The sequence below is a fragment of the Rhagoletis pomonella genome, unplaced genomic scaffold (assembly GCF_013731165.1).
Source record: "Rhagoletis pomonella isolate Grant_MI unplaced genomic scaffold, Rhpom_1.0 Rhpom_scaffold_00055, whole genome shotgun sequence".
NCBI lineage: Eukaryota > Metazoa > Arthropoda > Insecta > Diptera > Tephritidae > Rhagoletis > Rhagoletis pomonella.
Window position 1 is genome coordinate 227,018 of NW_023458609.1, and position 27,013 is coordinate 254,030.

Genomic DNA, 27,013 nt, shown 5'->3' on the forward strand with positions numbered 1-27,013 from the left:
TCCAACGTGCTGTGTACTATTGTTTCGTAGTGAATTGCTACGTTACAGCCTTTAACTGAAAAGGTCCAGCAAAATCGACACCCGTAATTGTAAAGGGGGGCGAATATGCACACCGCTCCTGAGGTAGGGCTGCCATTAGTTGCGAGCGCGTTTGCTGCTTATGGACGGTGCAGGTTTTGCATTGAAATATGCATTTTTTAAGGAGGGGCTTGAGCCTAGGAATATAAACTTCCTGCCGTATCACTTGTTGCATAAGGCAGAGTTCTGCGTGGAGAAGCAGTTCGTGCAGGAAGCGTATGAAGAGAACAGCGAATTGGGATTTTCGGAGATGCGTTCATTATACGTCAAGGTTGAGTGAGCTAATCGACCGTTGACTCGTAGTAAGCCATTTTTATCTAAAAACGGGTTGAGAGGGAGTAATGAGCTTCGCTTTTCTATAGGTTTGGAATTGGCTAAACATGCCTTTTTACGAGGAAAATACCGAGTCTGCGTTAACGCCATGAGCCTGTGTTTTGCATAGCGGAGGTCGTCGTGCGAGAGGGATGGGGAATGTATATCATGTTCTCCCCGTACTCGATTTTTAAAGTTATTCATGAATTTAAAGGCATATGCCATAACCCTGAGGGCGCGTGAAAAGGAGGAGAAGCGATTTAGTATGTCAGGATCGTCTTCGGTGGCATGGAGTGCTTCTACACGGCGTACTTCAGGCGGGGTGATGTCTCGGGCTGGAGATTTTGGCCAGTCTTCCGGAGGGCTAGCGAGCCAAGCTGGATCATTCCACCATAAGGAGAGGTTAATGGTGCATTTACATGGTATGAATCTGTTCATAAGCCGTATGAATTTTCCTATAAAAGAAGCACCAACTCTATGAAGAAATGAATGAAAGCGATATATATTTAACAATAATAAAAAAATTGTATTTTTTGCTAGCTTCGAAACTAGAAGCTTATTTTTTTGTTAAATGTGCTTTAAAAAGGACCTACTGCCAATAAAGCCTTGTGGATTGCGATTTTTCTATATTTGTAATGCTTCCATTTAAACATATTTGTGGAAAAACAGTTTTTTGTTTAGAATTGCTTGTTTAAGAAACGTTTGGCATAAGTTGAAATCATAGGGATGCCGTTTTCTTCCGTTTCTCAGTGGATTTTATACTTGAAAAGGCACTAAAATATGTATGCAATACTTCTACATATCTTCGTTTAAAGTACAAAACCGCGCATGAAGGAAATGCAAAACCTCGTATGGGAGGTTGCCTAAGTTTTATAAGAGAGAGTGAAACTTGTCCTAATTAAAAACGGTTCTCTCTTTTAAACTCAATAATCTTCTCTTCTTATTTCTAAGTATCGATATTTTATTATAAATGGCTAAGGGCTTGATGTCAGGAGCTTCCGATGACCAAATATCTTTTTTGGCACAACTTTCAGTTCCGAGGTTTTGAAGAACCACGATAGGCGCTTTTGTACTTTAAACGACGATATACATATTGGCGCTTAAACAATATGTTAGTGTTTGGCCTAGCTTCTCCTCCGATATGCGGCGTGCGTTATTTTGTCACACAAAGTAAAGGGCAGTTTTACGCCGACTCCGAACGGCAATTGTATGTTAATGAGAAGTTGTTTCCATGACAGAATACACTCGGAAGTTTACTATTACCAACAGAGGTGCAATCACTATTAGAAAAAACTGGGCTTGAACTCAGGCTCTGCGTAATGCCCTACAGCAGCCGCCACTACTTTTACATATATTGCTGGTATATTCAAAATACTATCCCGAACTGCGGAGTGTATATATGTAATATAAAAAAGAATGAGAGGTACTATAACAAAATGTACCCAAAATTCTGGAGCAAATGAAAACATGCTCATTGAAAACAGTTCACATGTATAAATTAAAAGATATAACTTTAAAGGTTACAGCGCTAAACCAAAGGAAAAGTTAGAAAAAATAGCAATGCGGTGTGAAGGAAATAAAAGACCATAAAATGTTTGTTTGTTTCGTTAATTCTCTGAACCTGTTAAGATATGACACTCCACTGTTTGCAGTAGTTTGCAAATATACACTAATTGTTCTAAAATCGCAAACATTTTCGTGAGATGTTTTTCTTTGATTTCGAATTGAAAATACATTACGATCATATTGTACCAAAATAAGTGCGGTATCCCTGCTGTTCGGAGCAGCAGCGGATAAGCCAGCAACATAAAATATGTTTATCAAAATCAATATGAATAACGTTATCTGATCACACTGAAAATTTCATACTCAATTGAGCTGCATATTTACTTGTATGTATTTAAACTGTGCTAATTTTGTTTCCCCTTTATACTATTTATAAAGCATATGTATATACATACATACATATATGTATGTGCATACGTACCGCCCGCGCTCAGTTGGATACATTCGTATGCAAGCAAGCAAAAAATAGTACATACATATATATGTAAGCAATATTGTGTGCGCGGGTGCATACGTACATAAATATATATATGTAAATTCTCATGCATTTAAGAAAACTGGTTTTATATTGTTGGTGATGAATTTGCAGTTATCCAATATAATTAGGACATACTTAAATAGTTCAAGGTGAACTTTCTGTAAGTTAGTCGCGGACCAAATCTTGTTAAATACAGTTGCTTAACTTATGCATACATCATTTGTTTTATTTTAATAGCTGCTAAACAGGCTTAGTAGCTCAACATTTGGTGACCCCGACGTGATCGTATCACGCGATTTTTCGTTTGTTTCCGGCCGCTTACTGAGATAATTCTGCCACACTAGTGTAAACGTCAGCAACTTCGTCATGCCAGGGGAAGGTGCAGATCGAGTAGCCTTTCTAAAGCTGAAAACAAAGGCCATATTCAGCAGACTGGAGAGCTTGATTAACGAGTTGGACGCAGACAAGCTACACAGTATGGATGAGTACAGTCTTTCAGCAATGCTAGAATCTTTAGGCGAATTGAAATCCAGTTTTTCTGCCGCACACACAAGCCTAGAGGAATTGGACTTCGACTCCATTGCCAGCGACCTGCCAAGTAACTTCGATGCTGCTCTAATCAACCTTAGAGCTACACTGCAACGCGAGATTGGTAAACGTAGTGCCTCGCAACATTGCTCCACGCTCAGAATGAACTCCAGTGAGACCCAATCAATAATTGTGAACGCTAATAGCTCACGCTTGCCATTGCTGACACTGCCTAAATTCAGTGGCGCCTACACCGAGTGGACAAATTTCTATTCAATGTTCACGTCAATAATCGACAAGGACAGCGACCTCACCAACATCGACAAATTGCAGCATCTTCGTTCCTGTCTGAGCGGCGCTGCCCTTGACACCGTGCGCTCGCTGGAAATAAACGACGCTAATTATAACACTGCATTAGATCTTTTACAAAAGCGCTTCGATAACAAACGTCTTATATTTCAGGCACACGTCAGGGAGATATTTGGGCTAGAGAGGGCTACGAGAGCTGACAGAAAAGGTCACAGCACACATACGCGCATTGCAGTCGCTCGCATCCAATGGGAAGATCGCAGATGGCATCATCGTACAATTGGTGATCCAGAAACTCGACAAAAAGACGCAGGCTAAATGGGAGGAGAGTTCATCGATCAGCGAACTGCCATCCTGGGATCAATCAGCTATGTTCTTGGAGAAGCGCTGCAGAGCACTCGAGAACGTTGAGCATTCTATGCAGACACCGACTGGTCAGGCGGTAAAAGCTAACAAGAACGTGAGTACTGGTCAGAGGAAATCCTTTGTTGCTTCCAACGGCTCAAAAGGTGTTTGTGTGTTTTGTGGATCTGCCGAGCATGCAATTTATAGCTGTCAACGCTTCGCAAATTTGTCTCCGAACTTACGCCTGAGGGAAGTTAAGAAGCTTTCCCTTTGTCTTAACTGCCTAAAGACTGGGCATCAAATTCGTGACTGCAAATCCGGATCGTGCCGCGCCTGTCAGTCGAAACACCACACGCTCTTGCATTTCGAACGCTCAACTGCATCGTTAATCAATAGTAAAGCCGAAGCTTCGTCGGCAGCTACAGTTCAATCCAACGCTATGACTGCATCGTTATCTGTGTCGCCTAGTGCCCCAGTATCTCCTTCTGATGCTGTGTTCCTAGCTACTGCCGTCGTTCTGGTAAAAAATCGTGCTGGAAGCTTCGTACCTTGCAGGGCGCTTTTAGATTCTGGCTCCCAGTTACACTTTGTCACAACTCGCCTTGCAAACCAATTGCAGCTTGTAAAAGCAAAATCTTCTGCTACAGTATCTGGCATTGGAGATGCCAATTTCTCAACGGAGGGTTACTCAGTCGACCTCGTACTGAAGTCACGGACTTCAGATTTCTCAACAAACATAACAGCTGTTGTTGTGCAAACCATAACCGACAACCAGCCTGGCTGCTCCGTGAGCACCAACGAGTGGAATGTTCCGTCGAATATACAACTAGCTGATCCTGGGTTCAACTTACCGCAGCGAATTGATCTGCTCATTGGAGCAGCATTGTTCTTCGATCTGCTAAGTGTGGGGCAGATACGCTTGGCATCTGGTTTACCACTCCTTCAGAAAACACGCCTCGGTTGGGTGCTATCGGGAGGGGGGCAACAAGCTCCAAAACTATCATCATTTGTGGTGCGACGGAAGTCCTCCAGTGATATTATTGCCACTCGGTTGGAAGATTTAGTGCGTCAGTTCTGGGAAATCGAGCACAACTTCGAGCCGATCTCTAAGGCCTCCCAAGAAGATATCGACTGCGAAGCCCACTTCCGGGAAAATTATTTGCGATTGTCATCAGGCGAATACTCAGTTCGTCTTCCCATGAAGCGTGGTGTGGAGGCCCTTGGAGACTCCTATTTGCAAGCTCGTCAACGCTTCGAAAGTCTTGAACGAAAATTCGCTCGTAACCCTGAGCTTAAAACAGAATATAGTAAGTTCATAAAGGAATATCTGGACCTTAATCACATGTCGCTAGTTACCAATGAGGTTTTTCAACAATGCAAGTATTTTCTGCCGCATCATTGCGTAATCAAGGATGACAGTAGCACAACAAAGCTGAGAGTGGTTTTTGATGGCTCTGCATCCACTACTTCGGGCTTTTCGCTGAACGACCTACTCATGGCAGGCCCAACTATTCAGCCGAAACTTTTTAATATCCTTATTAGATTTCGTACTTTTCCCATAGCACTTACTGGGGACATCTGTAAGATGTATAGGTGTGTTCGCGTCACCCCACCAGATAGCATGCTCCAATGCATATTGTGGCGTGAATCTCCTCAGGAAAACTTTGCCATCTATAAGTTAGACACGCTGACTTATGGAACTAAGCCTACGTCATTTCTGGCCATACGTGCCATGCACCAACTCCCAGCTGACGAATGCTCGACTTATCCCATTGGTGCAGAAATAGTGCGTCGAGACTTCTACGTAGATGACTTGATATCTGGAGGCGATTCGATGGAAGAAGTACTGAATATCAAGCTACAAACAACTAGCCTCCTTGCTCGAGGAAACTTTAAGTTACGCAAGTGGTGCTCTAATAGTCGAGATATCCTTCGTGATATACCTGACGTAGACAAGGAATGTTTCCTTAAGTTTGACGATGGCAGTGACATCACCAAAGCTCTGGGACTAGTTTGGGATCCGGTCAAGGACAAGCTGCTATTTTCGTTTGTGCCACAACGAGAACTCGGTAAAAACTCAAAACGCTCTGCGTTGTCTACTCTAGCTCGCTGTTACGATCCCCTTGGACTAATGGGCCCTACGCTGACCAAGGCGAAGATTCTTCTGCAACGCATGTGGAGAGACAAGCTTGAGTGGGATGAGAGTCTACCGCAATCGTTAAACACCGCCTGGTCTGCCTTTTGCAGCGGGTTTGCAGACATACAGCACCTATCATTTCCTCGTTACGTCTTGCAACCTGGGGCCATTACAGAAATTCATGCATTTTGCGATGCAAGCCTTGAAGCTTATGGGGCTTGCGTTTATACGCGTTCAGCCAAGGATAGTAAGGTACAAGTGCACCTGTTGTGTTCGAAGGCTCGTGTCGCTCCACTTAAGACTATCACCGTGCCCAAGCTGGAACTCTGTGCAGCAACACTGCTTGCACAACTCATGGGTGAGTTTACAAAAATGAAGCTTTTTAACTGTTCATTTCATTGTTGGTCAGATTCCTCCACTGTCCTCTCGTGGCTGCGAGAAGAATCATCGAAATTTAACGTATTTGTCGCTAACCGAATTTCCACCATACATCAATTAACGGAGGGCATGCGGTGGCACTATGTTCCGACAGCAATGAATCCGGCGGACATTTTATCCAAAGGAGCTACCCCGCAGGAACTTCTAGGATCTTCACTTTGGATGCACGGCCCGTCATTTTTGCGAGAAGTGGAGGGCAGCTGGCCGCGCATGTGTCTACCACAACCAAAACTTCCAGAACTTCGACAAAAGGTGTTGCTTGCCGCACATAACCGCAATGACATTTCGCTTTCTTTCAAGTACATTAATTCATTTGGAACAATGCAGCGCATTTTTGGGTACGTCAGCAAATTTGTCAATATTACAACATCGCCAAGCTCTTCGCAGCTCACAGCCGCAGATATTCACCATGGAACTCAACTGCTTATTCGCTTAGTACAAAGAGCGCAACTTTGGCCGGAGTACACGGCATTACAGGCCAATAATTGCGTCCCGAGTTCGAGCAGCATTGTTTCGCTATCACCATTTCTTGATGACTTTGGAATTATTAGAGTCGGCGGGCGATTAAAAAACTCTATGCTTAGCTTTGAATCGCGCCACCCATGCATTATTCCGAAGGATCATCCACTGACATTTAGTATAATAACCTTTTTTCATCGCAAACAACATCACGCAGGTCCTCAAGCTTTACTCGCCTTCATTCGAATGCAGTTTTGGCCCATAGGTGGTCGGAAAACAGTCACTCGAGTCCTACATAAATGCATTATTTGCTGCAAATCGAGACCGCGCCTTGTCGAGCACATAATGGCCGACCTGCCTAAAGAGCGAATTCAGGCCTCGCGCCCATTCATAGTCACCGGTGTGGACTACTGTGGGCCATTTTATTACAAGCCTGAAGTACGCAATAAATCGCCCCACAAATGTTATGTAAGCGTTTTCATTTGCTTCGCCACAAAGGCTGTATGGATGGAGTTGGTAAGAGACCTCTCAACAGGTGCTTTCATTGACGCGCTAAAACGATTTATCGCTACCCGTGGCATACCCAGATGCATCTGGTCAGCGAAGTCCACAACTTTTGCCTCAGTAATGGCTTTGATTGGCGTTTCATCCCACCTCGCTCTCCGCACTTTGGCGGTTTGTGGGAAGCGGCCGTAAAAACAGCCAAACAACATTTCTATCGTTCCGTTGGCTCATCACTGCTTGGCTTCGATGAATTGCGTACTTTGGTATGTCAAATCTGTGCTGTAATTAACTCTCGTCCTCTCGTACCCCTTTCAGAAAACCCAGAGGATTTAGACGTGCTAACGCCAGGCCAGTTTTTGATTGGTGGTTCTCTGACAGCTCTTCCGCAACCGGATCTAATGACGCTAAACTACGACCGACATGATCGATGGCAGCCTGCAACATACATTAAACAGGTTTTTTGGAAGCGGTGGACTCAAGAGTATCTAACTCTTCTACAGCAACGCGCAAAGTGGCGTTTACCTCATGCCAACATTGAAGTCAATGATGTCGTATGCATAAAGGAAGAAAACTCACCGCCACTGAAGTGGCCTCTAACACGGGTAATCGAAGTTGTCCCTGGAGCAGACGGTGTCGTACGTGTGGCACTTTTAAAAAACATCTAGCGGCATAACGCGACGAGCCGTGAACAAGCTGTGTGTCCTCCCGGTGAAGGATTCTGTTGAAAGCCCTGACCTTTCAACGGGGGGGAGGATGTTCGGAGCAGCACCGGATAAGCCAGCAACATAAAATATGTTTATCAAAATCAATATGAATAACGTTATCTGATCACACTGAAAATTTCATACTCAATTGAGCTGCATATTTACTTGTATGTATTTAAACTGTGCTAATTTTGTTTCCCCTTTATACTATGTATAAAGCATATGTATATACATACATACATATATGTATGTGCATACGTACCGCCCGCGCTCAGTTGGATACATTCGTATGCAAGCAAGCAAAAAATAGTACATACATATGTATGTAAGCAATATTGTGTGCGCGGGTGCATACGTACATAAATATATATATGTAAATTCTCATGCATTTAAGAAAACTGGTTTTATATTGTTGGTGATGAATTTGCAGTTATCCAATGTAATTAGGACATACTTAAATAGTTCAAGGTGAACTTTCTGTTAGTTAGTCGCGGACCAAATCTTGTTAAATACAGTTGCTTAACTTATGCATACATCATTTGTTTTATTTTAATAGCTGCTAAAAAGGCTTAGTAGCTCAACACCTGCATTTTGTAAAAGCCAGAAAGAAGCATTAACTGTATGAAAAAATGAAAGGGAGAAGTATACATCTATAATTCTAATTCTATAATTTTGACTTATATGTATATTTGGCAAGTCTTTGTGTAAAAAACAAAAAATACACATTTTCATTTCTTTGCCAGATTGGAAAATATAGGCTAAGTTTTACTTAAATGTGATATAAAGCCATTAAAATGTTCTGTAATGTCTTGTTTTTAAGTTTGTTATCATAGTGCTTTGTATTTTGATTGTCCACAATACGTGAGTTGCTTCTATTAAAAAAGTTCTAGTACAAACAATTTCTTTGTTTTGAATTTGTTTGTTTATTGTTTTTAATTTTTAAATTAATTCATACTTTTGACGTGTATGTGAATGGCGGAGTTGCCGTTTTCCTCCTTTTCGGTGGGTTTTTATATTAAAAAGGCATCAAAATGGGAAAAATCCTCCTTGGTATCTCTGCATCTGTTAAACTTTTTATGGGAAGATGTATGAAAATTCAACTTGCTATATTTTCATATGCTTAACAGTATCACAGCAGTATGTTTACAGTATCTCCCCATAACTTTTCATATGAAAAAATGTATTATATGCATCCCACTCGATATCATTGAATTCCTCATTAGAACATGTAGTCCCTCTATTTTAGCGTATCAACAGTTCATATAGCTTCATACCATGTAAATGCACCATAACCAAGTCGATGGGTGTGCACCCTCTTGTGCCCATATCAGCAGGATTTTCGTTGCTGCGCACGTGCTTCCAGGTGGCGTTCCCGCCACATGTAGGGTGGCCTTTCTAGCCAAGCCAGGATTATTTCAGAATCGGACCACATGGTTAATTTTCTATCCGCGAGTTTGAGATGGGACTTGACAACGGCAACTAATTTGGCCAAGAGAAGGGCCCCACATAACTCAAGGCGGGGTAGACTTGTGGTTCTTAGAGGCGCCACTTTACCTTTCGATACCAGCAGGTGGGAGGAAACACGGAGGCCTTCTGTGGTTCGAACATAAATATTTGCGCAATAGGCCTTTTCAGAGGCGTCGCAGAAACCGAGTAACTCGACATTTTGGTCCGGGATATAGTTAACCCAGCGGGGTATTTGGATGCTGGGGATTGTTTGCAAGTTGTTTGCAAACTGTATCCATTTTAGGAGGCGGAGGGGTTTGATCTGTTCATCCCAGTCAGTACCATCAAGCCATAGCTCTTGCAATGAAATTTTGGCTTGAATCATTATTGGCGTAAGCCACCCTGCGGGGTCGAAAAGTTTCGCAACGGATGAGAGGATTTGCCGCTTTGTTCTTGCCGACGATGCTGGGATAGACTCAATGGTATACGAGAATGTGTCGTTTAGGGCATTCCACTGAATCCCGAGTGTTTTTGTAGTACTGGCTTTCTCGAATTCGAGAAAGTTTGTGTCCAGCAAGTCTTCTTTCTTTATATTTTTGAGAATGTCAGGGTGATTGGCCGTGATTTTTTTTAAGGGGAAGCCTGCTGAGTTTAGTACTTTAATTACTTGGGATAGCGATTGAGTGGCAGAGAGTAGGTCATGACCGCCAGACAGAATGTCAGCCAAATAAGTTTCACTATTTAATATAGGGACTGGCAGGGGATGGGCTATTTCCACATCTTGAGCGAGTTGGTGGAGAGTGCGTATAACGACATAGGGTGCACAGTTTACACCGAAGGTGACAGTTTTTAATTTGTAGTCTCTTATTTGTGGATGACCGGAATACTATTTTTTGGAAATCTTGGTCATCTATATGAAGTAATATTTGTCGATACATTTTTTCGACGTCGCCGTTGAAGACAAATTTGTACATTCGCCATTTCAAGATCAATAGCATTAAGTCTGGTTGGAGCGCTGGTCCGGTATATAAAACGTCATTCAGAGAGAGACCAGAACCAGATCGTTTGGATGCATTGAACACCACTCGTACTTTTGCCGTTCTCTTTTCGGGTTTGATAACCGCGTGGTGAGGGAGATAAAACTACATGTATTTGTCTTCTGAGTTTTTGTCATAGGAAGTCGTTTCTTCCATATGACCAAGAGAGAGGTATTCTTCTAAAACGCCATCGTAAAGGGTTTTCAGATCACCCTTCTTGTTTAGTGACCGCTCCATGCTGATGAATTGCTGGAGAACCGCGGACCGGGATGGGCCCAAGGCAATTTTATCTTGGAAGTTGGGCTTAAAGGGGAGTCGGACTATGTATCGACCATCATTTGTGCGAGTGATAGTGGCTGTATAGTAGGCTTCGCACTCCTTGTCTTCTGGAGTGGTGAGATGAGCCTTTGGGACTTCTTCAAGTTCCCAAAACCTTTTAAGTTGATTATCCAAGTATTTATTGGATATTTCTTCCACCTGAGTGGAGAATGATGCCACTTTTTCGGGAATCTGACCACTTAAGATCCAACCGAATATGGTTTTTTGTGTTAGCAAGTTATGGGAAATCTTTTCGATACCTCATAGTATGATTTGGGGGATAAGATCACTGCCTATTACTATCTCTATTTGAGCTGGAGAATGGCAGTTTGGATCTGCTAATTTGAGATGTGACCATTTTTCTCTTTGGGCGTGGCTCATTTGGAACTTTGGGAGAAGTCTGGTTAGTTTTGGCAACACTATAGCTTGAGCTTTTATTTTTGTACTTTGATCGGCGGAGACTAAGATCAGATAGCATATTTTATTAAACGTTTGAACCACCCTTCCCCCATGCCAGAGATTCCGAGGGTTGTTTCTCGGCATGGGAGTCTTAATTTTGTTTGGGCCTAATTTAAAGAGATCATCTCTGTGGTCTACAGACACAATAGCCGTTGGGAGCAGTACCTTGTTATCGTTTTTCGAATAAAAGGACTGTACTTGTGTTGTGCTCGAACACGATGCCGGTTCATTAAGGGCTTCCGACTGACTGGTGGCTTGTGGGTTGGGACCGTTAGACAATGTGGTTGTATGTTGCGAAGTCGTTCTGTGGATTCGATCATCATTTTTATTTGGGGTAGATGCTACACTATAGTGGAGTGTTGAATGATGCCGCTTTTGGCAATGAAGGCAGGCGTTAGTGCTGCTACAATCTTTTATTAAGTGTGTCTGAGAAAGGCAATTTTCGCACAGACTTTTATCTTTCACAAACTTTGTGCGATCTGGGATAGACAATTTTTTGTATTTGTAGCAGTTACTCAGCGTATGCGTAGGGTGTTTGCACATAACACAACTGTAAATTTTGCGCTGCTCTGTCATATGGGAGTTGATATGCGTTAGGGATCTGTTATGAGAGTTTTGGGATTGACTGGGTTTCGAAAAGGATCTATTTTGTAAAACTGGCTGTCTTTTTGGGGGATTTGGTCGGGGCTTGGCTGGTCGCCATTGATCCACCCTTTCCACCACTTCATACCGGGTTGTGATTAACTGGTTCATTTGCGACCACTTTGGAAGGTCTTTCCGTGAACTAAGAGATTGTTCCCACAATGCCACGGTATTATCGGGGAGTTTGGATGTCACCAAATATATTAAAATAGGATCCCAACTCTCAGTGGAAATTTGTTGAGTTGCCAGGATTTGCAGGCAGTTGTTCACTGTGGATTGCAATCTTTGAATTTCTTCGCTACTCTCAATTGGGATTGTTTTAAGGTTCATTAAAATTCTTATTTGATTTTCAACCAATACTCGTTTATTCTCATATCGGGACCTTAAAGCTTCCCACGGAAGTTCAAAATTATCGTCACTCAATGGGAATTGTTTTACAATCTGGCCGGCTTTTCCTTGCGTTTTGTGTCGGAGGTGGTACAATTTTTGTGCTTTAGTGAGTTTTGGGTGGTTTATGTAGACCGCAGTGAACATGTCACGGAAAGATGGCCATTGTTCATAACCCCCATAAAATGTTTCAGTATCGCAAGGAGGGACCTTCAAGCCTAAGCCTAATTGCTCTTGGGGTCACCGATCTGGGCTTTCGTATCTTCATACGTTATGAGGCATGCCCTATACTTATTATAAGCGGAGGCTTTAAAAATCCTCGGGAAGTTCAGTCTCTATTATTACATCATACGCATTCTGAACCCGGTTCCAAAAATTATCTATATTCTTGACCTTGCAGACTCAGTATTATCTTAGATTTGAGTCGTACTGAATCGGGTACAGTCATATATGTAATACTCCTATATTGGCAGTAAGAGCTAGTACCGTCCGAAAACACTACAGTACAGTTATATCAATAAACACGTACGAAAGAAAAGGAACACATACGTTTATAAATAAACATGTACACAACACATATACAAAAACGGCACTCAAGTACACAATACATTGACAAAAACAGTACTAGACTGTCTCGCTCTGATTTCGGAATGCTTACACATTGAGAAGTTAGCTTACTGCCAATATAGAAGTATTACATATATGGGTACAGTAGTCCATTAGATTATCTGTCTCCGAGATAAATTTAGGGGCAGCGACTGACTCTTTGGGCTTCTTATTGGACCCTCCACCTGCACGCGTACCGCGTTGAGATTCGGTGGAAGTTCCTTGTTACTTATCATCATCACTCATTTTTTGGACTTTTAGATTTATCGTCAAAATGAGGTGCGGTAAGCATTAACGAGATAACTTTCAAATTTATATATGAGACGGGGTTTTAAAAAAAGGCCGATATAAATTAAAGTTTTTCTTGCTGATCGCAAAGGGAGGGTTTCCCGCTATATATGTGTATATACTTTTAATTAATTTTTTATTTTTACAAATGGGGTATTTCGGAGATTAAAGGAAAATAATATTGTATTTACAAAAATTTTCAGAAGCTAGAGGTTCGCCTTGTATAATTATATGCGCGTTTGGGTGTGAGCACAACAAAAACGGGTTTTTGGCCCTGACAATGTTTATCACCGAGCTGCCCTAATGTAATATACGTATGATTGTGTGTACCATACTAATGGTATGTATGTAAATATGTATATAAAATTATGTACATGTATGTGTATATGTAATGTTTAATAGAGAAGGGGTTAGTATTTTCTTATAATATTCTCAAAGGAAAATTTGCCGAGCAATTATTTAATTGTGCTTTATATATTTTATGTTGAGCCTTCTGCGTGAAGCAGATTCACAGATGTTTTATCAATTTTTTTCCAAGCGGGCATTCACATAAAGATACACTGTGCGTACATATACACAGTAGTTACTTATTCTTTTAATTTTGTAAGTAACGAAGAGAGATGTGTATGGATGTATGTTTTATATATGTAGATATTATGTACTGACTAATCGCGAACCGTATGCTTTTTTGGCGGGAACCCTGTACTTTTTGGCGGGAAATCGAGAAATGGAAATGTACATATATGTACGGAAATCTTCTGTAACGGGATGAGAGCACCGTTTTTATAAAATGTATGCGAGTTTTGTTTAATAATAGATTGGCGCTTACACATATGTTAGTGTTTGGCCGAGCTTCTCCTCCGGTTTGTGGCGTGCGCCTTGATGTTGTCACACAAAGCGGAGGGACCTACAGTTTTACGCCGACTCCGAACGGCGATTGTATTTTTATGAGAAGCTGTTTTTCATGGCAGAAATACACTCGGAGGTTTGCCATTGCCTGCCGAGGGACGACCGCTGTTAAGAAAAAACCTTTTTTCTATATTTTTTGCGATGTTGCTTTGACCAGGGTTTGAACCCAGGTGCTGCGGAGTGGAAGCGCGCACTGCTTACCACTACACCACAGCGGCCGAGTTTTGTTTAACGAACAAAAATTTACGTATTTGCGATTTTGGATATCACCTTTTGTTTTAATAAATGGGGTTAGTAAGCAATTCAGATTCTTACTCACGGTTTAAATGTAATACTTGTAATTTTGTTATATTCCAACGGTGCTGGCTCTTTGGAGGCGACGCCTTGATGCGGATTTCTCACGCTGCTGCTGTACAAGCGGCGCTGGACACGGTGGCTTCTGGTGACGATGGACGAGAGCGAAGTGGCGCGGTGGTGGCTCCTGCGGTGGTGGTGTCCGCGTCAGCGGCGACGGATTCGGTGTTGAACCTGGAGCTGGTGCACTGCTGCTGGTTTGGCGATGGTGCGAGTGTGCGCTGATTGCGATTGCTGTTTGCTGGTGGGCCTTTACGGCGACAGTGGTGGTGACAATGTTGCTGGTAGAGCTGTGGGGTGGCTTTATAGGACCTTTGTGTTGTGCTGATGGCGTGCGGACGCTGCGACGATGATGCGGGATGAGGCTGCTCCCCTCAAGGTGGACACAAGTTTGGTGGCACGATTGCTACCAATGGCGGAGGCGGCTCTTCTTTTTAAACAAAAACTTAAAAGATTTCACGCGACTAACTTCGTTGAATCGCGATTTACGAAGGAAAAACGCATGTGCTTACGAATGAATATTTGAATTTATTTCAAAGATAATGATTTGCATTTCGAAGAAAATATATGCGACCGCTCGGATACTAAGTGAAAATTGTTGTGCGTGTGTCTCCTTTTTTTTCTTTTGTTGACATTTTGTCAACCTAAAATGTCAGCTGCGCGCTGCTTTACCTACGCGCGTTGCCAACCACGCAAATTCATAAAATACTTCAAATTTTACAATTCATGGTATTCACTAATTACAATGTGTTTTCAAGTTAGGCAATTCAAAGGCAAAATATACAATATGTATGTAGGTAGATACAAGTTAAGGAATTCAAAGGCAAAAGATACAATATGTACGTAGATACACGTTAGATAATTCAAAAGCAAAAGATACAATATATAAGTAGATAACAATTCTAAAGCAATTCAATTTTAAAAATAGTTCATGGTTGCGACGGTTAAACGGCATGCGTCGCTCGTTTAACCACCTATCTAAAAATTAATTTAAATATACATATACTTAATTTCAGTGAATTATCCTATCATGAATATAAAATGAAGGCTTCTTGTTTAAGCTTTGATCCGCTAAAATTTATCAAGAGGGTTGCCAACTTTTTTCAAATTAAACTTATTTAAATACATATGCAAGTTAACTAAAATTTTACAATTTGGGTTTCAATAGAAAGGTATTTGAAAAATTTTTGAATAATTTTCGGGCTGAGTTCGAAATCAGTTCCGGACCTGTTTGGGCTAGTTCTCACAAAAACCCCGAAAAATTCAATGGGGAGTATTAAAATATGATTAAATAAACAATTGGGTATTACTATGGAAATTCTCCTGAAGAGAACCTGAGTTTTCCGACCGAAAAATATTGATTTTTAAGAATTCTATACCATTTCTACCAATATTTGTTTTTTCCCCATACAAAATACATGGAAAACTTTGGGCGCTTTGAGCGACCTCCAAATATTTTTTGATTTCAAAATAAAAAAATAGGGGCATACTTTTTTCGATGTAGAACAATCCTAGGGGGTGAGAGCATTACGATTCCGACTTTTCTTTTTCTCGTGCATTTTTGGACCACTCTGGTGTAGCACATGGTATTAATTTAACAAAAACTTGCTAATAAAAGGTTAAAGAATAACACTTAGAAAAAGACCAATACAAGAATGAAAGTAAAGGTGAGTAGGTACATAGATAAAGAAAAGGATAAAGGCAAAGGTGAAAATAAAAATAACAAGTAAGAAAGTCTAAGTTCGGGCGGAGCCGAACATTAAATACCCGGCGCAAGTATTAAATATATGTTTTCCACCTTTCCGAAAGCTACCGCTACATGATAAGCCGGCGTGTATAAATTTTAAGTAAACTAGCGTCCTTAAATTTCAAAATATTGAAATTTCAAGCATTTCTGAAATTTACCGTTATATGAAAAGCGGCCGTAATTTTAGTCCGAATTCAACAATTTTCAATGGTTTACTTTTATGTGGCAAGCACAATAACCATACCGAGTTTGGTACAAATTGCTAGAACGGTTAGCGAGATACATATACGTGATCATAAGTGGGCGGTGCCCCGCCCATTTTCCAAAATTTTATCATAAACGTATTTCCTGGCAAAGAATTGTTGCTATTTTATTAGCTATTTACTATTTATCGAGGATTTCGGATTTCTCGAAATTACCGTTATATGGGATGTGGGCGTGGTTATTGTCCGATTTTTAAAATTTTCGGCCATTTGATATACTGTACCAGGGCCAACAACTGTGCCAAGTTTGGAATAAATTGATGCAGCGGTTACCAAGATATACACATGTAACCATAAGTGGGCGTGGCTACGCCCATTTTAAAAAAAAATGTTAATATTCTTATTTTTCGTCTAAAATTTATTATAAATATCAATTTTGAGTGAATTATCTTCAGTAGTTACTAAAATATCGCAGTTTTTGTATTTCTGGAAATTACCGTTATATCGGAGGTAGGCGTGGTTATTGTTCCCATTTTCAATACCATTCGTCCTACGCCCGAAAGAAGTACACGTACCAAGTTTCGTTAAGATATCTTAATTTTTACTCGAGTTATCGTGTGCACAGACGGACGGACAGACGGACGGACGGACGGACGGACGGACGGACGGACGGACAGACAGTCACCGCTTAATCGATTTCTCTTTTCACTCTGATCATTTATGTATACATTTGTCTATATCTATCTCGATTCGTTTTGCCTGTTACAAACAACCGTTATGTGAACAAAGTTATAATACCCTTGTGCACAAGTGCGCTCGGGTATAAAAACAAAAACAAAGATGCGTAAAGATAAAGGCGAAAATGAAGCCCAAGGTAAATTTAAACACTTTACTTATGTAAGGGTAAAGGTGAAGGGGAATATGTAGATGAAGAAACTGATAAACATAAAAGTAACAAGTAAGAAAGTCTAAGTTCGGGCGGAGCCGAACATTAAATACCCGGCGCAAATATTAAATATATGATTTTCACCTTTCCGAAAGCTACCGCTACATGGTAAGCCGGGGTGTATCAATTTTGAGTAAATTAGCGTCCTTAAATTTCAAAATATTGACGTTTCAAACATTTCTAAAATTTACCGTTATATGAAAAACCATAATTTTAGTCCGATTTCAATAATTTTCATCGTTTTGCTTTTATGTAGCAAGCACAATAAAAATACCGAGTTTGGTACAAATTGGTAGAACGGTTACCGAGATACATATATATGATCATAAGTGGGCGGTGCCACCCCCATTTTTCAAAATTTTATTATAGACGTATTTCCTGGTAAGGAATTGTTTGAAGCATCAATTTTGAATAAATGGCTTTAATATTTACTGATTTATCGAAGATTTTGTATTTCTCTAAATTACCGTTATATGGGATGTGGGCGTGGTTATTGTCCGATTTTAGAAATTTTCGGCCAGTTGGTATGCTGTATCAGGACCAACAACTGTGCCAAGTTTGGAAGAAATTGGTGTAGCGGTTACCAAGATATACACATGTAACCATAAGTGGGCGTGGCTACGCCCATTTGCCAAAATTTTGTAATATTCTTATTTTTCGTCTAAAACTCATTGCAAATATCAATTTTGAGTGAATTATCTTCAGTAGTTACTAAAATATCGCAGTTTTCGTTTTTCTGAAAATTACCGTTATATGGGAGGTAGGCGTGGTTATTGTCCGATTTTTTAAATTTTCAGCCATTTAGTAAGCTGTACTAAGGCCAACAACTGTGCTAAGTTTGGAAGAAATTGGTGCAGCGGTTACCAAGATATACACATGTAAGCATAAGTGGGCGTGGCTACGCCCATTTTCCAAAAATTTACAATATTCATGTTTTCCGTCTGAAACTCATTGTAAGTATCAATTTTGAGTTAATAATCTTCAGTAGTTACTAAAATATCGCAGTTTTCGTATTTCTGAAAATTACCGTTATATGGGAGGTAGGCGTGGTTATTATCCGATTTCGCCCATTTTCAATACCATCTGTCCCACGCCCAAAAGAAGTTCACGTACCAAGTTTCGTTAAGATATCTCAATTTTTACTCTAGTTATCGTGTGCACAGACGGACGGACGGACGGACGGACGGACAGACAGTCACCGCTTAATCGATTTCTCTTTTCATCCTGATCATTTATGTATACATTTGTCTATATCTATCTCGATTCATTTTGCCTGTTACAAACAACCGTTATGTGAACAAAGTTATAATACCCTTGTGCACAAGTGCGCTCGGGTATAAAAATAAAGATAAATACAAAGAAACATATGAGAATGACGATACCGATAAAAGTAAAGATGAAGATAGAGGAAGAAAGATTAAAATAAAGGTAATTATAGAGAAAAGGATATAGATAGAGACATAGACTCAATCTGGGAACTATTTTGTGATTTTAGAGATTTTCGGGATTCTTGGGACTTATCGATATTTTTATCGGGGTTGTTATCGATATTTTTATCGATTTTGTTATCGATTTTAATATCGACTATTTATCGATTTTGTTGTCGATATTTTAATGGATTTTATCAATATTTTTATCAATTTTCTAATCGATTTTTGTTATCAATTATTTATCGATTTTGTTATCGATATTTTTATCGATTTTCTAATCGATTTTGCTACCAATATTACTATAGATTTTGCTATCGAAATTTTTATCGGATTTGTCATCGATGTTGTTATCGATATTTTTATAGGTTTTGCTATCGATATCAATTGCATCAATTCACCCTGTACCTCTAAAAAAGTTCTTACTTCAAAAAATAAAACCAAGGTCCTTAATTTGACATCTAATTTTTTAAATTCGAAAGAACTGTGCAGATTGATCTCCTTCACAAAAAATTGCTTCACGTATTCGAACACCCATATTTTAATACATAAATATGTATGTATTTCATTTACCTAACTCTCTTAATTTTAGTTGAATTTGACGTTTTAAACGGGCGACAACACTCCTACATATTTATTAGAAATGGAGCCTTTTTTACCAATTTATAGTAATACCCATACTTTAATAACTGATTTAACTTATTACATAATTTCAATTAAAATTTTTAACAGGTGACAACACTTTTAAAAAAATTAAACCTTAGTACACATCTACAGGTCAAGCGCTTTAATATCACACCCCACTTTTGGAAATCGAACGAAAGCAAACCTGATCACATTCAAAAAAAAAATGTCTTCGCGTGTTATAAGTAGAATCCAAACCCATAAAGAGAACATAAAACTTCACGTGCAGTTTGACCCTCCTATGTGAAGTTTCCAAATACTACGTTCAGGTTGCTTGATACTTAACACCCGATTTACATGATTCAAGTACTTGAAAGCAATTCTTGCTCATTCTCTTTAGTGTTTTCTATTTGCTTTTACACGTTTCAATTCTGTTGAATTCAAGTTTTTGGTTCTTTAAATGGGAAGCAACGAAAATGCCACAAGCAAAGCAAGAAAGTTGAAACGACTTGACGGTACAGACGCATGTGTACTCGTCCCTTTTCTTTTCACTCCCTCTCTTCCACATGCGAGCAGAATTGAATTCAATACTTGAACTGTGTAAAAGCAGTCTAAGTATGTGAGCATAGCGGAACACGTATTTGGTGAAGGAGAGCGCGGTCGGGTAACATCGTTCAGGTACACTCATTTGGGATGTTCTCTACTTTTGTTCCTTTTTTTTGGTACCGCAAGCATGTGTTCCTATTTTTCGATTGAATGTGAGAAGTGCAGTTTGGCTGGGAACTTTGCACCCTCTATTTCGTAAACCCCAAAATAATAGTAAATCTCAATATAGCCCCCATAATCCCCAAAATCTCGAAAAACCCGTAATAGTCCCAATAATCCAGAATTAGTCCCGTAAATGAAAAATCCAAAAAGTCTTGCGAATTCCGAAATAGTCCCGAAAACCTCGAAGATTTTCGTAGAACTGTTTGTTGTTTAGTTGAAAAATCTCAATTTATTCGTTCTACAAATCAAATCACAAATAAATTGTATTCTTTATTTGTTTGACGAATCAAATCACAAATAAATCTTATTTCTTATTTGGTCGACGAATTAAATCACAAATAAAATTTATTTAGGATTTGATGCAACTTTCAATTCAGAAATACATAAATTTGATTTATGGATTTGTGATTAGACTAATTCAAAATCACGCAACCCTGTTCTTGCGTTATTAGGCATCTCACACTGTGTAGAGAGAGAATAAAAATTCTCAACATGTAGCATATAAGTACGGTGTCCCTATATATGGCAGCCGAATACGGGACAAAAAATAATTTTGCCAATTTTTTCACAAAAGCTAGAGTATGTATTTGAAAATCTTTTTCAATGATCCTAGATTTACTAGCCCTGAAACAGCATCTTTATTTAGTATATATTTTTGGATCTTTTGCGAAAGCAGCACAGAAATATTCAGTTGTAGAATATTTTTCCATAACTTTGTATTTTGAGCTCGTAAAATTTGTTACAAACAGTCCTAGGTAGGGAAAATATCCGAATACTTTTGAAGCACAGGTGGTATTCAGACTCGGATTTCAGCCAAGCACAATGCAGCCTTTGGAACGAGCTGAATTGCAAAGCGTTCCTTCCACTTCCCTTCCATCTCTAAGAACTTCATACCTTTTACAACATGCTCATAGTTCAGGTGACCAGAATTTTTTAGCATTTAACATTGAAAACACAAAAAATTTGTTTTATATTAATATAAACCTATTTATTTTTCAGCTTTTGTTTTGTTGAACTTAGCTTTTTTCTAGCGGGTTTTTATAAAAATCGAAAATATGTAATTGGCAGCACTGAATCTATTACACTTCTTAAAATAGTGGTTAGTTTTGAAGTAAAACGTAAATTTTTTTCTCATTTGTGTTAAAAAAAAAAAAAAAATTTCTAAAAAAATTAACAGTTTTCTTAAATAGGGCTAACATTGAGTTTTCACTAGGCATTAAATGAAAATATTTTACCACTATATTGGGCTTTAAACACTACCCGTGTCATCCTGTTTTTTCCACATTGCATTTTTAAAATGGCATATTTTTATGTAATTTCATTGCATGACGGAAATTCGGTTAAAGAATTAATGAAGTTTCTGTTGAATGGCCATGTCATTGTCTTAGTGTATCAAAACTTTATCTCACATTTTTTTTCAAATAACTCTAGTTATTGAAACCGTTATGAACAATGTATTTATGTAACAGAGCTGGGTAACTTTTGATTACGATTACATTTTAATTACGATCGCTAAATTGTAATCCTTAAATTATATACGATTACGATTACTTTAATTGTAATCATAAATGTTACCATTATGATTATAATAATAGTAATCTTAAAAATTTTAGGACTCAGATTACTGTAATCGTAATCATGAAATACATATCTAAGGGAAAAACCACACAGGCCTGTGTTATTTTTGATTATGTACTTGGATGTGAAATAACATGTTTTTTTAAATTTTTTAATTATATTCGCGCTTCAGTGCAACGAACATATTTATTTTAAGCCACGTTACAAAATCTTTTATCAAGATATAAAATCCCCACACGCAAATAAAAGGCGTTTAAACTGTTCAACTTTCACAGGCGATTAGTTGAATCAAAAGCTTACATCATTTAAATGAAAGTTGAACAATGCCTTTCAAATACAATGATTGTGTACGATTAGGAAATAATAATATTCTGAACGAAATTTTCTGAATATTTCATCATTGCTAAACAACTTGAAAAGGAGGACAAGGAGGACATTTTTGCTCAAAAGGAGGACAGAGAAGGAAAAAATTTTTTAGGAGGACAATCCTCCTCAAAGGAGGACCTTTGGTCTGCTTATCATAGTAGCCTATTTATTTGGAGTTTCTCATGTCGCAGATACAATCCATCATACAATGAGCAAACAGTTGGCCAACAATGAGCAAACAGTTGCACAACTTCGCATAAACTTCAAACTGTAATTTCGTATGTACTTTGTATGTATTTTGTATGTATTCCATTACCCAGAAATTAGCAGAACTTTTAAAAACTTAGCAATCTGTTGAGTTTAGATTTTGCTTCACATTTTCTTAAGTTACATTTTTAGTGCACTGGTACAAATGGTTGAGCGAAGTTATGCGAAGTATGCATAATCAGACCCTTAGATTCACCTAATGAATATATTCTCCCTTCGCAAAATTTGAAAATTGCCTCCACGCCACGGCAAATTGGAGAGGTAATAGTACCCGAGAAAAAACAGCAAGCTGTAACAAAGCTTGTAAACAAAGTTTGAAATTTTAGAGTAAAATTTAAACAAAAATTACAATTTAAAGACGAAATTCGCGACAAAAGTAAAATCAGCTGCTCTACTGCTGCTACCTATTCAATATGCTCTGCTCCACATGGAATATTCAACGTGAAATGCGTTGGAAAAAACGTTTGAAAAGTTAAATATTAGTGAAATTTCTTTTAGTAATTTGAACAACAATTATTAACGTCTAATTTCTATTCATACCCACAAATACCCAGTTTTTCTACCAAAATTATAACTTCAGAAACCATTTACATATGTGCTCCTCAATTTGAATCACAAGCCTCCAGATTTAAAAATAAAAACTGGTTCATAGGCATGTAATTTTTATGAGCTGTTAAGGCGCCAAAATAACGAATACGGGACAAATAAGGGACATTAAAAGAAATATATACAGAACATTTGGCGTCCCGTATGAAATAAGTAAATTACCAGAACAACTGACGAAAACAGACGACTGTCCCGTATAATACAGGACGGATGGCCACCGGACATATGAGAGCTGAGAATATGAGTGAGAATACACGGGTGCGAATATTCCAGTCATGAGGGCTTATGAGAACTCCACCATAAGAAATAATACCAACTCTGATTACTAATTAGACCGTGAGAATGAGATTTGATGAGTTCCATAACAAAACGTAAAAATTAAATTCTCATTTTCGTTGTTGGTGTTTCCGACAGGTTAGCAGTATGATGTATTTTGTAACGATTTTCCGTCATGCCTTGTCAAATTTGGTTTGGAGACATATTGCATAAACACTCCTATTCCTAGCCCGTTAGTTTGCCTATATATTTGGTATTAAACTTGAAATAGTTTTGGTCTAGTATTACCGTCAATGTGTTCTACACATGCTACATTCTTGTCTCTTTTTTATTGCACAGTTTTAGTCAAGATGGTAATTGTTTCTGCCGTTAGTATCATGGGTAAATATGCTTGTCATCAAACGATAGAGTTGGGATACTATCGATAGTAATATCGATAGTTGAAAACTGCCGCCACTATCGATAGTTTTTGAAGACTATCGATGTCGGTTTTAGCGAAACTTCACAATGTCTCTTCATTAAAGTCTTCACTTTTTTATGCAAGAAAATTCACAAAAGTCGGAAAAAAAATCAAGTCATTGGAATTTTTAGCAACTATAAGCTTACACTGAGTTATAGTAAAATTTAATAAGCTATAAAACTGCTTACACAAAATTTTTGTAGAAATTAGAATTAAAATGCTTGAAATTTTAATGATTTTATAGTTTTTTGTGTTTTGTACAACTTTTATAAAAAATTAGTAGATACTAAATAAACAAAAAATAGTCAAAACTGCTAAAAATGTTGTAGTGATATCATTTTGAGCAGTACTATATTCGTTTTCTTATAATCTGGTAAAATATTAATAATTTCCCTTCTTCGGATTTTGATATGCGCCTCCGTATTTGATCTCAGTTGAACTCTTATAAGTATGCGTAGTCAATTTAAACGAATATCTTTTGTGTTTTGTTTCTTTTGTAGTATTAGAAATGTATTATTATAGCCAATTTCACTCTTTGCACTTCAAAAGGGACAAACAAAATCCGAATTAAATTTTTTCATATTAAACTATATTCAGATTTTGCTGGTCGCTATTCAATACCTTTCACGACGATAGTACTATCGACACTATCGATGTTTTCAACTTTCGTTTCGAAAACTATCGAGTGGCGGTACTATCGATGGTATCCCAGTTCTATCAAACGAAACAAATTTCGCTTCTTTGCGTACGTCTAGCGATTTCAGCCTTTCAATTAACTCCGTTGTATTCATAATTGTGTATTCATTTGATAGTTCCAGTTTTTCCTCTTGCAACTATTTTAGATAATTTGATAGTTGGTATCCTGGTGCAGATTTCTGGTTGACAATTGGTCTCATCGGATTTCCAGGCTTGTGCATTTTTGGTAGTGCGATCATTGGAGGGGCGGAAGAGTTCATTAATGTCATTGTACATATATGCTTGCCTTGGATTTATTGTTGTGTTTGCCTGTTTTAATGCGTGCTTTACTGCCGGTTGGATCCTGTCCCATCATTCGACACTTTACCTCTTCTTTAATTAGTTGCTCTATCTTTTGGTTATATTATTTTTCGTACATTGGTACTATTGTGTTCACCTTATCTGGTTTTGTTGCGATTACTTTGTTTTGAGTGTTTTTTTTAGCCCTTTGATAGTTGTATTTTCGTCGCAGAATTTTCTCTTATCCATGGATTTTATGTATTTTTCAATTATTCGTCGACATACATATGTGTCTTGCATGATCCTGATTCTCGCTTGGTAGCAGTGCTTTAAAAAAAATACAATTATTTTGTGTAGCAATCAATGATTGTGCAACCCATTTGATTACGATAAAAATGATTGCTGATTGTAAAAATTACAATTCACACTCATTTACAAGAAATTGATTGCAATTAATTTAATTGCAAGAAAATTTGATCACTGATTCAATCAAATATTTTAATTGCCATTATGTTGTATTTTTGGTAAGTAAAGCAATTGATTCACGATCTGTTATATTTTTAGCAAAATAATACAAATCAAACTGATTTCAATCCAAATTGATTCTATATAATTGTAAATTGTAATTTTTACAATCATTTGCAATATGAAGCATATTTTTCGATTGCAATCTAATTGTATTGCAATTTTTTACAGTTCTCGTTGGTAGTAATGATATGGCCATTTCCGCGTCTACAATAGTGTGCTCTACCTCTTCGCTTTTATCATAATTTTCTATGTTGTCTTTCAGAGCCTTTTCCAATTTTCTGTATCTTGTTTGCTAATGGTAACTAGTCAAATTTACGAATCTGGAATGAAAAGACAAATGTCTTTGTTGTTTTGTTTTGTATTGAGGTTCTCGAGTTTCTTGTTTAATTTACTGTATTTTTGTCCCATATATTTCCTGATATCTTCCTTTATTTCATCTACATGTCAAAAAAAAATTTTGACAAGGGAAAAAAGCAACAATGAAAACAAATTTAATCAGCTACTTTAGCAACATCGGATGTTTATGCAGAAAAAGAAGCTTAAAACTATGTACCACATAACTATAAATAAGGTCATAGTAGTAAGTTAAAACTCATTCTTGTTAATATAATGTTTTTTTAACGCAAACGTCAAAGCTGTGAAGCTGTGTTTTTTGTGATCTGCTTAAATTTTGTGTTTTATAAAGCTGTTTACGCTTTATAAAGTAAAAAAATTAAAATAAAGTATTAATAAACTTCAGGTGCACAATTTATAGATAAGTAAAATATCAAAATTTCCTGTAAATTTGATTAATTTAACTTGATATTCTTAATTGCATGTGCGGAGTATTTTGTTTCATATAATATATTATTGTTGTACAATTGTTTTTGTTTGTGCACATTGATTTTGCTCTTTTTGTTATTTCTGCTGTTTCATCATTGTCACAGCGCTTTGCGTTGTGTTTATTATGTGTCAAATATACAGTGTATTTAAAACTGTTCGCTACATTGCTTTCCAACTGATATTTACCAGCTGATTGGTTCTCTGTTTGATACATCGTTTTCAAAACTGTTTTGCTTTTTTGCTTCTAAAACCTAAAAATTAAATATAATTTTAAACATGTCGTGTACTTACACCAATTTCCACGTTAAAAGCGACTCCTATGTGTCATGTTGGCTCTGCGATGGGATTACCCATATAAAATATGCTGGTTTGAGCGGTAGGGTGTTAGACGCTTTAACGAGGGAAAGGGTCTTCGTTGGTATTGTCAAAAATGTAGATCAACCGAAGTTGATTTATTTAAATTCTTTAGGCAGTCCAGAAATGGTTTTTCTGAGATTGGGAACGATCTGTCGGTGCTTGTTGAGAAATTTAAGCATTACGAAGAAATGTTTAGGTCTTTCACATGTCTCGACAACCCTCCACACTCTGAGGATAACCGAGAAAGTAAAGGTCGGCGTGTTATTAGTCCACCTAGAAACACAGCCACTGAATTTTGTCAGAAAAATCCTCCATCCCAGTCCTTGAAACTTATTAATCTATCTTCTCCATGCCCTCAGGCATTGGAGCCTCCGCTATCTAAAGCTATATCCACTAGGTCTACATCTAAAAATAGTCAAACCGTTGATTTAACAGTGTTGCCATCAACATCTGAAGCTGCACTGTCTAACTTAGTTCCTCCGAATAATTCGGAGCCCCGCACATCAGACATCATTACCAAAAAGTTGGTTGTAATTCCTCCGAGAAGATCAATCTTTGTCTCTAGATTTGCTAAAGGTACTTCTTCGGATGATATAAAGTCATACATATCGACTAAAATTAGAACTAAAAATGTATTTATTCGTAAATATAATTTTAAATACGATCGCGATATTTCATCTTTTAAAATTGATGTAGCTTCCGAAGATTTAGATTCACTACTAAATAGTTCATTTTGGCCGACCGGGGCGTTTGTTCGCG

General features: G+C 38.2%; 1 protein-coding gene across 1 annotated transcript in view; it reads left to right on the plus strand.

Annotated features, from left to right (window-relative positions):
- The first annotated feature begins 2,911 nt into the window (after positions 1-2,911).
- The window catches only part of LOC118749811, a 51,981-nt gene continuing 27,879 nt past the window's right edge, over positions 2,912-27,013 (plus strand). Inside the window, exons 1-4 of the mRNA XM_036484584.1 lie at positions 2,912-3,430; positions 3,507-3,731; positions 3,906-6,111; positions 6,163-6,529. Of these exons, the coding sequence (XP_036340477.1) occupies positions 2,912-3,430; positions 3,507-3,731; positions 3,906-6,111; positions 6,163-6,529 (3,317 nt within the window). The remainder of the gene's footprint in view (positions 3,431-3,506; positions 3,732-3,905; positions 6,112-6,162; positions 6,530-27,013) is intronic.